The 15009-nt window shown below is 44.6% G+C and overlaps 2 protein-coding genes across 2 annotated transcripts; one reads left to right on the forward strand and one right to left on the reverse strand.

Moving 5' to 3' along the window:
• The first annotated feature begins 3455 nt into the window (after window positions 1–3455).
• Window positions 3456–9388, forward strand: ELOVL3 (ELOVL fatty acid elongase 3). The gene is made up of 6 exons (XM_031949354.1): window positions 3456–3521; window positions 3977–4038; window positions 4384–4806; window positions 6496–6627; window positions 7183–7334; window positions 7900–9388. The coding sequence occupies exons 1-6, from the start codon at window positions 3456–3458 to the stop codon at window positions 8334–8336; spliced, it is 1272 nt and encodes a 423-aa protein (XP_031805214.1). The 3' UTR covers window positions 8337–9388.
• Window positions 9389–9707: 319 nt separating this feature from the next.
• PITX3 (paired like homeodomain 3) lies at window positions 9708–14649 on the reverse strand. The gene is made up of 3 exons (XM_031955746.1): window positions 11537–14649; window positions 11160–11365; window positions 9708–10718 (listed from the first exon to the last, which is right to left on the reverse strand). The coding sequence occupies exons 1-3, from the start codon at window positions 11652–11654 to the stop codon at window positions 10125–10127; spliced, it is 918 nt and encodes a 305-aa protein (XP_031811606.1). The 5' UTR covers window positions 11655–14649; the 3' UTR covers window positions 9708–10124.
• Window positions 14650–15009: the final 360 nt, after the last annotated feature.

The raw sequence follows: 15009 nt of genomic DNA on the forward strand, positions 1-15009 counted from the left end.
AATAGTTGTTTTTTGTTTTGTTTTAAGCAGTTTTTCTGAAGAAACTAAAATTCCATGGATCTGCATTAGTTTGCATTATCTCAGTATTGGAGTCCCTCAAATCACCAGTGAATGGCTGGCTATGTCCATATACAATTATAGAACTCTTCTAGGCTAGTCAAGACTCAAGCCAGTCTCTTAGTATTTTAGGTTTCATGTGAGAACAATGAGGCAATTAAAAGTCACTTAACAATTAATAAATAAAAGGCTATTAAATTAAAAAAAACAATTAATAAAGAGATTTTCTTAGCTGTAGTGAGTTTCAATTTCTATTCTACTAATTGATTTTATTCAATATTTTATTCAATTAATTTCTATTCAATAAAAATACCCATTGAGGTCTAAATCCCTATTGAGTCAAGAAATGCAAATTAAGACAATTCTGAGAAACATTTCACATACATGCAATTGGCTAAGATGACAGATAAAGATAATGATAAATGCTGAAGAGGATATGGAAAACTGAAACACTTATACATTGTTGGTGGAGTTGTGAAATGATCCAACTGTTCTGGAAAGCAATTTGGAACTATGCCCAAAGGACTATAAAACTGGAGAAAACCAGCTCTTTTAAGCAATGTGGTGATCTAAGACAATTCCAATAGGTTTGGGTTGGAAAATGCCAGTCACATCCAGAGAGAAACCTAGGGAGACTGAATATGGATTGAAGCATAGAATTTTCACCTTTTTTCTCTGCCTTTTATTTCTTGTGTTTTTCCCCTTTAGATCTGATTTTTCTTACGCAGCATTTCAAATATGGAAATATATTTAAAAAGATTATATGAATTTAACATCAAATTGCTTGCTGTTTTAGAGAGGGGAGAAGTAAAGGGAGGGAGGGAGAAAAAATTTGGAATACAAAATCTTACAAAAATTAATCTTGAAAACTATTTTACATGTATTTGGGAAAATCAAATACTAGTAAGGGAAAAAATTTGAAAAAAAAAATAGGCATTGAAGATATTATGGGTTGACACAGATGAGAAATTTCTTTCCTGTAATTACTCAATGTGATCCACCAGGTGAGATAACAGAGCCAGCTTGGAGCTCCTTGTGGCTATTTGCTATTCAACTAACTAGAAAAATGATGTCTATAATCTGAACTTTTAGACTCTTGAACTAAGTTTGGAGTATGGTCTTAATATATTTTAAGGAAAAACTATCTTTCATGGAAAAAAGAGTTGGGATAGTTTTCCTAACCCAGGCAATGATAGTTGGGATAATCTCCTATAGAAAATGGGATCAAAGTCCTATAGGGCAGTTGACCCTAATGAAGATAAAGTCCTCCTCTCTCTCCTCAGTGACTAAAATAAAGGGGGAAATTATGGAGCAGGAAAGGAGAGAATTTGGAACTCAAAATTTTTAAAAAAACTGTTAAAATAAGTTTTAAAATGCTTTCAGATAAGAACAGTTGAAGACGCAAAATATTCTGCACATATTTTTGAATAATATTTTATCTTTTCCCAATTACACATAAAATTTTTTTTAATATTTGATTTTAAAAAGCGAACTACAAATTCTCTCCTCCGCCCCCAAGTAAGCAATTTGATGTAAGTTATATATGTCTGCACATATTTTAAAAGTACCCATCTATGGTTAAGTCACTCCTGAACTTAACCCATGGCCATATATTTTCTCCCTCACAGGGCCATTGTGATCACATCTGCAACATCTTCAATGAGTCCAAAATTCATAACCTTTTTCCCCAAACCCAATTTTCCCCATTACTGTCAAAGATACCATTATTCTCATAGTCACCCAAGTTCTTACTCTTGGTGTCTTCCTTAACTCTTCCTTTTCACTCTTTCCACATTCATTCAGATGCCAAATCTTGTCCTATTTATTTCTATAACTTCTTTTCTATATGTTCCTTTGTTTTCATTCTCACAACCACCATCCTAGGTCAGTTCCTCATTACCTCTCACCTGAATTACTGCAATAGCCTTCTAATTATCTAACCTGCCTCAAGCCTCTATCCACTCCAATATTCCACATAGTTGCCAAGTACAGGTCATGTCAACTACTCCACCTCAGTCATTAAACTCTAGTGGTTCTCTCTTCTCTCTGGAATGAAATATCTACTCTTTTGTCATTTAAAGCTAGTTCCTTCCTATCTTTCTAGTCTTCTTATACATTACTCACTTCCATAGACTCTATATTCCAGTAATATTATTCTATCTGCTGTTCTTTACATACAGCCTCTCCCTCCTATTTTAATATTTCCTAAGTCTGGAATTCTCTCCCACACTCCACTTTCCACAAGAGGTCATTCTCTCCTTCTTCCCATTCCCCTTCAACTGCTAGTGCCTTCTTCTCTAAGGTTACTTCCATCTATTCTATATGTAGAGGCAGCTTAGTGGTGCAATAGATAGGATGCTAGCCTTCAAATAAGTAAGAACTAAGTTCAAATTTTACCTCAGACATTTATTAGTTCTATGATCCTGAATAAATTACTTCACTTGTCTCAGTTTCCTCATTTTTGAAATGAGGATAACCATAACACCTATCTCCCAGGCTGTTGTGAAGATAAAATGAGTTATTTGTAAAAGCACTGTATAAATTCTAAAAGAACTCTATAATGGCTAGCTGTTTGTATCTTGCTCAAACTTATTTATAAGTATGTTGTCTCCCCTATTAAATATAAACTTTTCATTGTATCCATAGAGTTTAGCACTAAGGGCTTCCTAAATGTTTATAGATCGATTGATTGATTCAAACTTTTTCTGGAATTTTCCTCTAGGGGGAAGAGGAGGAGGGAGGGAGCAGGGGTACAAGATTTTCTGTAGTGGAACCACTATGCACAATGAATCTCTTTTTGCCCCAGTGCCCTGAGATCTGCTAGGGTGGGGCAGGCTTAACCATTTGGCAATTAATCATTATGGGCCTTGTGTCATGTTTCTTTATTCACCTGATTAAGGTTCTTGAGATTTGCCAGAGAATTGAGCTATAGATTATCTAATCTAATCTTCTCATTTTATAAATGGAAATAATTGGGGCTCCAGAAAGGGGGTTTCTCAAGAGCTATACTGCAGGTTAGAAGCAAAGGACCAATCTAGAGGTCTAGAGATAGTAGAGTCTCCATTAAAACTGAAGGGTCCCAATTCCTAGTTTATCATCCTTTCCATTATACTACTCTCTTCTACTTCACTATCTGGCCCCCACCTTATGGTAGAAGGAACCCTGGTTTGAGCTATGTGACCTTAGTATTTTCTTTACCCTCTTTGGCTTTTTCCTCTGTATAAGTAAGATAATAAACTGTCTTTCCCCCCTCACAGGACACTCAAAATAATAGATATGACCTAATTTAATAGATATGACCTGATTTAGACACTGAAGTTAGGTAGTTACGGTCATGCAACTTTTCACCTGCTTTCTTAGCATCTTCTTCAGGACCCAAAACCTAATTCAGAATAGCCATGGGGATTAGATTAAATTGGATTCGATTGGCAGGATGGGAGCTCACTGAGCTCAGAAGAGATGAGGTAAGGACAACGTGTCCTTCCTGGGACCTGGGCCAAGGATTGATCCTATTTATCTTCCTTTCCCACTGTCTCCCTCCAAGGAGGAGAGGAAGCTTCAGAAATGATCAAGGAAATATGGAAGCTTCATCAACAATGACCCAAACAATACTGACACCAACCCAGCTATTAGTTGCTTCCTTCTAACCCTCCTTGAACCTTTCAAAAGAAAAACATCCTTAGCGGCCCGTTGTGGGTACCAGGGAAGAGGTGTAAATGAGTATAATAAGGGAGCTGAACTAAATGATCTATAAGTCTCTTTCGGATCTAAATCCTAGAATCCTAAGGATTTTTGAGCGATGTTCTAATGGGCCTTCCAAATTTCAGGTACATATCCTTATTCTGAGTGGGCTCAGCCAGTCCTGATCAGAGATTTTGTTCATCTTGCTTTTCACTTCCCATCTCCGGTCTTTCCTTAGAATGGGCGCCTCCATCCCCACAAAGCTCTTGGTCTGGTCCAGGCCACAGGGCTTGCTCCGAGGTAGAGGCAGCGGCAGCATACCTAGCCTCTACTCTCACTTGCTCTCAGACAGGAAAGGATTAATTCCTCAAACAGTATAACCAAGAGGCGGTAATTAACCCGACAGGGGCCCTGGTCAAGGTTTTTGGATGAAAGGAGCAGGCTTGGCCAGGAGGTGTGGGGGTGGGAGAAGGAGAACGCACACCCAGACTTTGAGGACCGGCACACGGACGCGGTCGGAATTCCGGGATAGGGCCTGGGAACCTCGGGGAGAGACAGGGGAAAGCGGGGGCGGACTAAGAAGAGTCTGTGGCCTCAGACTGCGCCCAGAAGGGGCGTAGCCCAAGTGGTACCCTACTGAGGCAGCCAATCGGAGAACCGGAAGCAGGAGCGGAGCCTGGACAGGACTCCGGCCCACGCGCGGGGATTGGGTAACAGCCAAACTCTGGGTCGCTGTCCAGTTTCTTGGCAAAGCGGGCATATAAACCACTGTGAAGTGTCACCTGTGGCACGGATTTTGCTGCTCTTAAGTGCTTCGCGGTTGCGAGTCTCCTGCCGTCATCGTCCTAGAGTTCCCGGGGTCATTCCATCTGGAGCACATTCAGTACAGTACAGCGGTTTATCCTTGAGTCATTTCCTCAAGTATCCCTTTCTGCGCAGCTACTCCCTTTCCTTGCTCCTTCAGGTACCAATACAAATAGAAATGAATGAAACGTTCGAAAATACGCTTATCCATGTCTACGAATTCGAGAAGATGTCGGACTTTCGACCCTTGCTGTCTGAATATTGGTGAGTGAAATCCCCTTGCCCCTGCCCTGGGGCACTCTTTGGACAGGTACAACTGAACCAAGATTTACAATTTTAGTTCTACCTGGATGGTGGGGAGACAGGTTATGGGGCAGAGGAGAGAAGGCTGGGGAATGGGGCAGGAATCTTCAAAGGAACTGTTTGCTCTTTTCCCCACTTAGAGGGAATTCCATACTCAAAAGTGGGAGGGAGGGGGACGAGAGAGAGAGAGAGAGAGAGAGAGAGAGAGAGAGAGAGAGAGAGAGAGAGAGAGAAGAAAGGGGAGAATGGAAAAAGAAGAAGAGAGGAGAGAGAAGGAGAGAGAGTCCGAGTTCAAGATCAGAGTGTTAAATAGAAATAGGAAAGGACTTTATAACTCATTTGGTAGACCAAGTCCCACGGAGTGTGTGGAGAGAGGGAAGTTCTCAAGAGTCCTTCAGTTCTCTTCCAAGGATTGATTAGATAAACATTCCACTCATCCCCTAAAGGATAGAAGTGGAGGTGAAAAGATGAAATAAAGAGAGACACTAAGAGAGCAGCACGAGCTAGTGGAGAATCAGATTGATTCCCCTTCCCAGATCTCTCACCAGGGCTAGCTTTAGAGGAAAAGACCCTATCTATTCCATATTCTCTTCTTTTTTTGCTGAGGCAATTGACTTGCCCAGGGTCACACAACTAGGAAGCATTAAGTGCCTGAGGTCATATTTGAACTGGGGTCCTCCTGCCTTCAGAACCGGTGCTCTATTCACTGAGCCACTTAGCTGCCCCATCTATTCAATACTCTCTTCCTCTCACCTTACTTCCTGGGAGGACCATGTAGCAGCTCTGTTCAATGAGACCTGTGGGTAGTTCTGGCTCTCAGGTGATGATAATTATGAGTCAGGCTTAATACCAATCTTAAAGAGGATCTCTTCTTCCCTATATTTATTTGCCTCTCCCTGGCTTTCCAGAATTTTATCCTGGAAGACTAGGAATCGCTAGTTTTACACAGTACGTTTTTCTGTGTATGTGCTTGTATATCTGTATATATCTGTAAATATCTATGTACAGCTGTCTCTTAATCTCTCTGTGTGGAGATAAACATGGGGCTACTAGAAACCAGGGACCCAGGCTGGGGTTGGCCCCTCTGAATGAGCAGCCATCTTTCACAATTGGCATTTTGTGCCCTGAATACCCTATTGTCCTGGAAACTGGGGAAGGAGGAGATGTCTGCTCTGCTCACTACTTCTCCCTCAATTTTCCTGTCCGAACTGCCTCGCATCACACGTGTCAGTGCCTAGATAGGGAAGCAGGAAAGACGTGCCATTACCAATCAAAATCTCTGAAGACGGATGAGAGGTTGGTCTTGGCCCTGGCAAGGAGGGAGGGAGAAGAGTCCGATTATTGAGACAGGGATGCTTTTCAAATCCTAACAGAGTAGAGAACATAGACCATTGGGGACAGCAGGATGTTTGTGAGTGTGTAAATGCAAGGGCACAGATAAGGAAGGCACCATTAACATTCAGAAAGGTATGAATAAACCTTAAGATTCCTTAGCATCACCTGTCTTCCTTGCCAAATCATTAGGCTACCAAGATTTAGTTGTTTATATTTCCCAAACCTTAAGTATGGAATTTTTTGGGGGAAAGTCCTTTCTAAACCCCCCAAAATTTCCCACAGTCCCTTAGTAATCCATCTCTCTTACCCTTGCAGGTCACTGGCCATTGTTTTGGCTCTGGTTTACCTCGTGTTCATTTTCATGGGGCAGAGATATATGAAGGACCGAAAAGGCTTCAACTTACGGTTGCCTCTAGCGACTTGGTCTTTCATCCTTGCCATTTTCAGGTATTGATTCCCACCTTTTTTCCTAATGTTTTTCCATATCACATGGATTCTAGACTTTCCTAAGGTTTATCACTTCTATCCCTTGGACCTCCAATACCCCAAACTTCTTTAATCACTAGTGGCCCCTCACCATATTTCCCCATTTCTCAGACCATAACAAATGTCAAATTCTCTCACTTCCTGAGTCAATGCCCAACACCTTCCTTAGCATGATTCTACTATGATTCCCCAGAATCTCAAAATCAATTTTCCACTCACCTCCAAATCTACCCACCCTCTAAGTCCTCAATTTCCTTCAATTCTTTCTGAGGAATTCTTCATCCCTACATCCATATTCTCATGGTCCTTCATCCCTTCATCCCCACATCCATATCCTCCTGGTCCTTGATACTCTCAAAGTCCCTTAGGGCTCTCATGCCTTTCAGGCTCCCATTCCCTGGGGGCTATAAAATCTCCCACTCCTTTAAATTGAGACCCCTTTTTAAGTGGGAAGTGGGATCAGGAACAGTCAAGGAAAAAGAGCTCATTAGAGGCTTTGGGCTAACCTTATTTCAGCATCCTGGGAGCTGTGAGGACTTGGAAGTATGGAGGAGCTCTACTCATAATGATGGGGCTGAAGAATTCCTTGTGCCATCATAGCGTCATCACTAACCCTACTGTGCGCTTCTGGGCCCTCCTTTTTGTACTTAGCAAAATTGTGGAGCTTGGTAAGTTACAATTTCCACCAGCCAAATTCCCATGAAAGTTGTCCCCTTCCCACTTAGGAAAGGAATGCTCTCCGTATTTCCCAGAAATGTTCTTCTCACACTCAGGAAGCCCTTACTCTGAGGTAAAGTTTCCTATAGTGAAAAAAACGCTGGTCTTGAATACTAGATCTGGGTTCAAGTTCAATTGTGTTACATAGAAGCTTCTTGTCCATGAATTTAATCTAAATTCCAGGTAATTCATATTTAAATGGAGATAAGAATATCTATCTCACATGACTGTTGTGAGAAAGTGCTTTGTAAATGAAGTGCTACATCAGTGTTACTATTAAGAGTTACAATAATAATAATAGACCCTCTTCTTCCCTTGGAATCCTCACCTCCCCAGAATTCTTTTTCTTAATCTTTCTGGGACTTACCCTTTCCTGATGTTCCCATTCATCAGGTATGGTGTGGGGACAAATGGAACCCAGCGCAATGTGGGGAAGAGGCAAATGTTCCTAATGTTCAATGGACATGAGGATTCCCACTCATGACTCTCATCCTTCCTTTCTTCCCACCCCCCCAGGGGACACTGTATTCATCATACTTCGGAAGCAGCGGCTCCTGTTCTTGCACTGGTTCCATCATAGCACAGTGCTAGTGTACACATGGTTTGCCTACAAGTATGCTGTGGCAGGTGCTTTCTGGTTTATGACTATGAACTATGGTGTACATGCTTTCATGTATTCTTACTACACAGTGAAGGCCTTGCGTCTAAAACCCCCCCGATATCTGCCCATGCTCATCACCACTCTGCAGATCACACAGATGTTTGTTGGGGCCTCTGTCAGCATCTTGAGCTTCCTCTTTCGAAATGAATGTGAGTGCTACACCTCTACGCAATACCTTTTCTGGAGTTTTGCCATGTATGCTGCCTACTTTGCCCTTTTCCTGCACTTCTTTTATAAGGCCTACTTCTCAGCTTCTCAAACCAAGGCTGAGATCAAGGCCAAGAGCCAGTGAAGTCAGAGATCTAAAGAAGTAAGAGAGCCAACTGCTCCTCTCCTTTGGAGGTGGACCTTTCAGTGAGGGGAAAGTCCTGAGGGCAGAGGGAATGAAGAACAGGTCAGGCTCTGGGGATAATTGTGTGGTCCTCTCCTCCTCCAATGTATTCTTGGGGAAGTAAGGGAAATTTACCAAGATGTGCTCCCTTCCTTTGTGTGGGGTTAGGACTTGAGAAACCCCCTCCCACACATACACATAGGAAAAAGCCCCATAATTTGATATTTCTGATTTTAATGTGAAGGCCAGAGAGAACGTCCCTTTTTCAGGCCCTTAGGTAAGATGGAAGCTAGTGCTGGTCCTGTCACAGAGAAATAGTCCTGGCCTTCTGAGGTTATTTATATTTCTATTGAGAAATCTTAATTCTTCTCGCTATATTTTTAAAAATTAAACATCTAAAAGAAATGTGCCTCCTTTCCCCTACCAGAAGTGTTCCTTGGAGTGGGACCAGCTTTGCCCACATAGAAAGTTTGGCATGAGAATTTGACATGAATGGCTGGGGCAGGAGAGACATGTGGGGGTCAGCCTGGGGGAGGATGTGGAAAGAAACTCCCGCCCCCCACATTTATATGAACAACGTTATACATGAAACACAGACAACCCTACAGACTCTGCCGGCCTTCAGCACCCACCTTGACTGGACTACACAGAAACACTGGCTGAGATGGAGTCTATCAGAGGAAATACTGGCCGTAGCCCTGCGGACAGAGACACGGGCAAACAGAAACACTGCTAGGGACACACGCACACACAACACAAATAGATAAGTCACTTAAGAAATGTTCTTTATGGACTCATAGAACCTTAGGAGTAGAAGGTAAAATGAGAGAGTGATGCCGGGTGAGGAAATGAGTCCAGAGAAGGGAGTGACCCTTGGATAAAATAATTCATCAAATTAGTGAATCAAGGACTGGGGACCTAGATCTTCGCTTCCGGGTCTCAGCCTCTTTCCACTGCACCACACTTCCTCGGTTTATGATGAGGTGACACACAAACGCACACACCCTCTATCTTCTTATTTCAACCATCCCCATCCCAATCTCTGGAGCCACCAGGCCAGTGGCAGTTCCCGTTGCGGCCACAAGGTGGCGCCGCGTCCGCGTGATTGTGGGAGGCAGAGTAGGCGGATCTCGCATCTCTTCACCCCTGCGCTAGCGCTCACTCCCTGGCCATGGTCTTTTCTCCTATTGAGCCAGAGCTTCTCTTCCCATTCTCCTAAGGGTAACCTGAAGCTTGGAAATTGGGGCAGAGAAGTGGGGGCTGAGAGCCTCCACTTAGCGAGGTGGGGTCAGGAGTCCTATTCAGTGAGGGGGCGGCGGGATGGGAGGCTATGCTCAAGGAGGCTGAACCCCAGACTGAATCAGCAAGTGGCAGGGGAGTCTCCGGTTTATTTGATTTTTTTTTTTAACCGGGATGGGGAGAGAGTGGGAGCTAACTGGAAGGGGCCAAAACGAGCTGGCCGGTGAACGTGGAACGTTTGTCTCCCACTTACATCCCGCACGGGGTTTCACAGCGACCGGGCTCCCTTCTCCCGCCTCGAGCTCGAGGCCGCTGTTTCTGCACCTCCGGGTCCGATTTATCGCTCAGGGTACCCGGAGGAGGAGGGGTACTCTAGTCCAGACGCTGGGAGAGCTGAGGGGTCAAGTTGCGCAAACCCTGGGGAATTGCAGTCTAAGGCTGGGCTGATCGGTCCGTTGCCCTGCTCCTGGTGGGCGGGTGGGATTGGCTGGGGGGAGAGGACCGGCCGGCTCATACTGGCCGCTCCACGGCGTACTGGCACGGGCTGAGGTTGGCGGCAGGGGCCGGACCGGGCACTGCGGAATAACTAAAAGAGGCGTGTTGTTTGGCTTTGAGCCGCAGACTGGCCAGGCTTGAGTTACACGGGTCCCGATATACGTAAGGGGAAGAGGCAGCGGCGGCTGCGGCTGCAGCCGAAGCGTAGGGGCAAGACACCGCCCCCGAAGACACCGCAGCCGGGGCCAGCCCCGCAGGACCCCCGCCCAATCCCTGCAGGCCTCCTGGGCCGGCCACAGCTCCCGCAGCGCCGGCAGCAGCTGTGGGTACCATGGAGGCAGCGGTGGCGATGGAGCCGGGAGGAGAGAACACCGGCTGCGAGGCCAGCGGGCCCACATTGACCGAGTTGAAGGCGAAGGGAAAGGTCTTGGCTGCAAGCGGCGGAGCCAAGGCCTTGGGCGGCCAGTTCCCGTAGGAGTACCCGGGATACAGCTCCTCGTAGGGAGGCACCAGCCCGCCCAGCGACGCCCCGAAGCCACCTTTGCACAACTCGGCTTGCTGGCTCCTTTCCCGCTTCCGCCACTTGGCCCGGCGATTCTTGAACCACACCTGGGGACATGAGCGACCCAGAAGTCAGAAAGGGCAGGCAGCATGGGGGACCCGAAAAAATGAGAAACCAGTAGGGGGTAGGTTCAAGGGGATACGGAAAATGAACAGGGCGTTGTTTCTAAGGGAAGACCGTAGAGGGAAGCTAAGGGATCTAACTTAGGTGAGAGAGTAGCTAGCTGAAGACGGGGCGGGGTTAGGGAGCAGGGAGACTATTGGCTGGACCAGATAGAGTGGAGCCAAGGGAGGCGGGGCAAAGCTGGCCCTTGGAGGCAAGGTGAGTCCAGGTATGTGTAGGTATTGGGAGGCATTAGTAAGAAGAAATAAGTAACGGGAGGGCTGGGTGGGGGAGAAGGTTAGATAAAGTTATGTAGGATAGGAGAGGGTAGAATTGGGTAGGGTGGAAGATAACTTCTGAGGATGGGAAGAGGTAGCCCCCCATACCCTAACTCGAGCCTCGGTGAGGTTGGTCCACACTGCAATCTCTTCTCGAGTGCTCATGTCGGGGTAGCGGTTTCGCTGGAAGGTTGCTTCCAGCTCTTGCAGCTGCTGACTGGTGAAATGCGTGCGCTGCCGTCTCTGCTTCTTCTTTAGGGAACCATCCTCAGTTGGGGACCCTCCGGGCAATTGAGGTGGAGCTTTCTCCGTGTCTGTATGGGAATGAGGAAGGGCAGAGTCACTCTGGCTGGACCCAAGGTCCCCCCACTAGGCCACTGTATCCTCTTCCAATCACTACAAAGATCAGCCTAGGGGGCCCAGCTAGCCCTTCACCAGGGTCCACCTTCTATTCTAGACCTCTGAGCCAAGACCCTCTCACTCACCGCTATGCTCCTGGCCCTTGCAGCTGTGCTCCGGGTGAGGGGGGTGGGGAGTGCCGGCATCAGACAGAGACAGTGCGGGGCTTCTGGCTTCAGCCTCACTCAGCAGGGCAAACTCCATGGGGCCCAGAGCAGGGTGGCTCTGGAGACGAGGAGGAAGGGTGGTCAGCGGGAATCCTTAAATTGGTAACCTAGGCTCTTCCCCCACCCCCACCAGTATTACTTGACTCTTCAGTCTCACTCTCATATGCAAACAGTTGCCAAGTGTTATTGATTCTACCTCTATAATATCTCATGCATCTGTTCCCTTCTCTCTACTCTTTCCATACTCATCCTAGTTCAAGCCCTATCACTTATCACCTCCATTATTGCAATTGTCAATATATTGGCCCTTTAGATTCTTCCCTTTCTAATCCATCCTCTATGCAACTAACTGCATGGAGGTGTTCCTAAAGCATAGTGACATAAAGCATATCACTCCTCTGCTCAATCAACTTCAATTACTCCATCAGGATAAAATAATCTCTTCTGGCTTCTCTTTCTAAACTATCTTTCCAAACCGATTACATTCTCCTCCTACTCACACATTCTATGCTACAGCCAGATTGTGCTGTCTTCTGCCTGTGGGCTTTTAAATTAAACTATTCCCCATATACCTGGAATGTTCTTTCTCACCTCTACCTCTAGGTACCCCTAGTTCCCTTTAGAGTTCAGGTCAAGTTATATCTTTTAAGAGGTCTTTCCAGATTCCCCCAGTTATTGCCTTCCTCGGACTTACTGTATATTTATTCTGTAGAGATCTTGTGTTTATTTTTTTGAGAATATGTTATATTCACACTAATATCCTATGGAACATAACCTCCTCAAGAGCAAGAACAGTCTTATTTTTGTATCTGATAGTGAGTGCAACATTTAGTGGGCACTTTTTAAAATGGCTGTTAATTTATTGTTTGCACCAAAGTGAGATGCCTCAGTATTCTTTATTGGTCAAGTAAGATGAAGACTAATAGCATTGGAAGGCAGTGGCTATAGTTACTTCCATTTATACTAGTGTCCAAATCCAAGAAAGAAAAGTTTATCCTCAGAGGGCTCTCTTTGAACACACATGACACGAACACACACCCACACACACTCTCTCCGACAGACATCTGTTGATATTCTCTCCTTCCTATATGACTACGTGCACATGCAGACACTAGACTAGACAAATGGTCTCCCTCCTTTATCCACACTTAAAACTCTACCACACACAGCTCACACTCTCTGTTGTTTGGATACCCTGGTATGATTTTACATCTTATGCAGAACTAAATGCTCTAAGTATTATCCTGTACTCTCTTCCCAGTGATCTCATAAACACACATTCATAGATACACATGCTACCACAAACATTCACATATATATCCTATACACACCCTTATCTATGACCCCTTTTGGTCTTTTATGGGCTTGTCTAGCAAGACCAGTAACCTTGGAGAAGCCATTGTCAGGCTCAGTCTAGTGCCATTTAATTCCACTTAACATTTATAAGTATTTGTTACCTACATTGTTATCCTGGAGACTGGAGGACATGAAAAACATAACCTCCCCTCAAGGAACTTTTACTGTAAACTTTACACTTAGCTCCTACGGTACATTGGTCTCCCCCTATTTTATATTTTCCTGGATAGTGAATCCCTAAACTCTGATTCCTTAAGGGTCTTGAAGAGTTTATTCTGGGGGGGGGGCTCCCCAAAGGAGTACAGAGATCCCAGCATCTCTTTATGGGAAAGAGAGCTGTCATTTGGACGTAATTCTATCCATAGCAGGAAGTAGGGAAGTGTCCATCTGCCATGTCAGTCCAGAGTAGTGGTGGGGTGGAGTTCCATGCAAAATTCTGCATTATAGCATTATTATAGTGGACAAGCCCCAATTAAATCATACTTCACTTTGCCTCCTATGAATCTATCATGAGTCTTTCCTGGGAAAGAACAAATGGATACTTATTTGTAGATGGTATGCCCTTTTTCTCAACCCAACTCTAAAAGATCACTGTCCCCAACAGTTATATCCTCTTCCTATCATTCCCTGGTCGTTGCAAGCCAATAAACCTTTTAACCACTAGTGCCAGCTACTAGTCACTCTCTCCAATCACTACCCACCTTATTTAGTCAAAAATCTCTCCCTTGTCTCTCCCCTCAACTTGTCCCTCCAAGACAAGGATTGGGGGCCAGAGTTAAAACCAGTTTTCCTGTAGCCAGAGAAAACTTGACTCTTCACTCCACCCTCACCCTCAAATTATCTTTTTCTGAGTCTAGAGAAGTGACTCCGAGACTAGAAGAAAAGAACATGAAAGAGCTGTGGAGGCTGAGGAATAATAGAGGTCAGGTAGCACAGGGGCCCATAAAACCTTCCTCTAGGCAGGTCAGGTCACCCAGAAGGATAAAGAAAAACCCCAGAATAGTCAATACATATCAGATATGAGTCTTCTGGAAGCAGAGTCCATATTTTTTACTCTTTCCTTATTCAACTCTCTTGCCAATTCCTTTATATTCACCCATTCCTTCCAAGTTTCTAGTGCCAGATACTAGTCATTCTCACCAATCACTACCCACCTTATTTAATCAAAAATCTCTCCCTTGTCCCTCCCCTTAACTTGTCCCTCCAAAACAAGGATTGGATGTTATGAATGTTAACCAACAAAAAGTAATTTATTCTTCAGAATAGGTTAAAAGTTCTCTTGCCTGGGTACAGGTTATCTCTCTGAGGGTGAGGATATGTAGGGCAGAAGGGTCATACATCTATTTCCCTACCAATTTAGGAGCTGTTCCCCACCACTTGCCTATTTATTACCTGAATATAAGAAGACAAGAGTAAAATAGAACCCAGGACTCCATGTGTTTCTCTCCTACTCCTTGTCTTCCTGATCTATCCCAGAAACTAGACCAGGCCTTCCCTTTCCTGGGCGAGTAGTTAGTAACACACTCCAGGATACTGCTGTACCCATAAAGAGCAAGGGAGAAGGGTCCAGGCATGCCCCAATCTCATCTTAAATAGTATAATAGAAACCTAGATGGCATAGTGGAGATGGCATATAGGACTTGAGTTTGAATCCTTCCTCAGGCCCTTATTATAAGTATAATCTGGGTAAGACATTCAACTTCTCTGTGCCTTAGTTTCCCCATCAGTAAAATAGGAACAAGAGCACCATATCTCACAGGATATTGTGAGAATCAAACGAGTTAATGTTTTAAAGCTCATATAGCTTTATAAATGCTAGCTACTATTAAAGAGACCTCATACTTTTGGGTCTCACATAGTACCATAGACCTTTGAGTCTAAAATCCTGGGATTTTATTTCTCTTGGACAATATCTACCTCTATCCCCAATCTTCCAATCTCCTGGCCCTAGTTTCTTCATATAATTGGGGTGTATATGGTGAACATGTATAAAACTAGCAACCAGAGAAGAAAAAAGATGTGGGAATTCGGGGATA

The sequence above is a fragment of the Sarcophilus harrisii genome, chromosome 2 (genome assembly GCF_902635505.1).
Source record: "Sarcophilus harrisii chromosome 2, mSarHar1.11, whole genome shotgun sequence".
Lineage (NCBI taxonomy): Eukaryota > Metazoa > Chordata > Mammalia > Dasyuromorphia > Dasyuridae > Sarcophilus > Sarcophilus harrisii.

Bases quoted from the DNA above. Each gene is read 5' to 3' on its own strand.
- ELOVL3 (XM_031949354.1), top strand. From the start codon at position 3,456: ATGGGGATTAGATTAAATTGGATTCGATTGGCAGGATGGGAGCTCACT. The intron at 4,039-4,383 runs GTAGAGGCAGCG...CTACTGAGGCAG, and splicing joins GCCACAGGGCTTGCTCCGAG to CCAATCGGAGAACCGGAAGC. The intron at 6,628-7,182 runs GTATTGATTCCC...ACCTTATTTCAG, and splicing joins TTCATCCTTGCCATTTTCAG to CATCCTGGGAGCTGTGAGGA.
- PITX3 (XM_031955746.1), bottom strand. From the start codon at position 11,654: ATGGAGTTTGCCCTGCTGAGTGAGGCTGAAGCCAGAAGCCCCGCACTG. The intron at 11,366-11,536 runs GTGAGTGAGAGG...ATTCCCATACAG, and splicing joins CAAGGGCCAGGAGCATAGCG to ACACGGAGAAAGCTCCACCT. The intron at 10,719-11,159 runs GTATGGGGGGCT...TCATGTCCCCAG, and splicing joins TCACCGAGGCTCGAGTTAGG to GTGTGGTTCAAGAATCGCCG.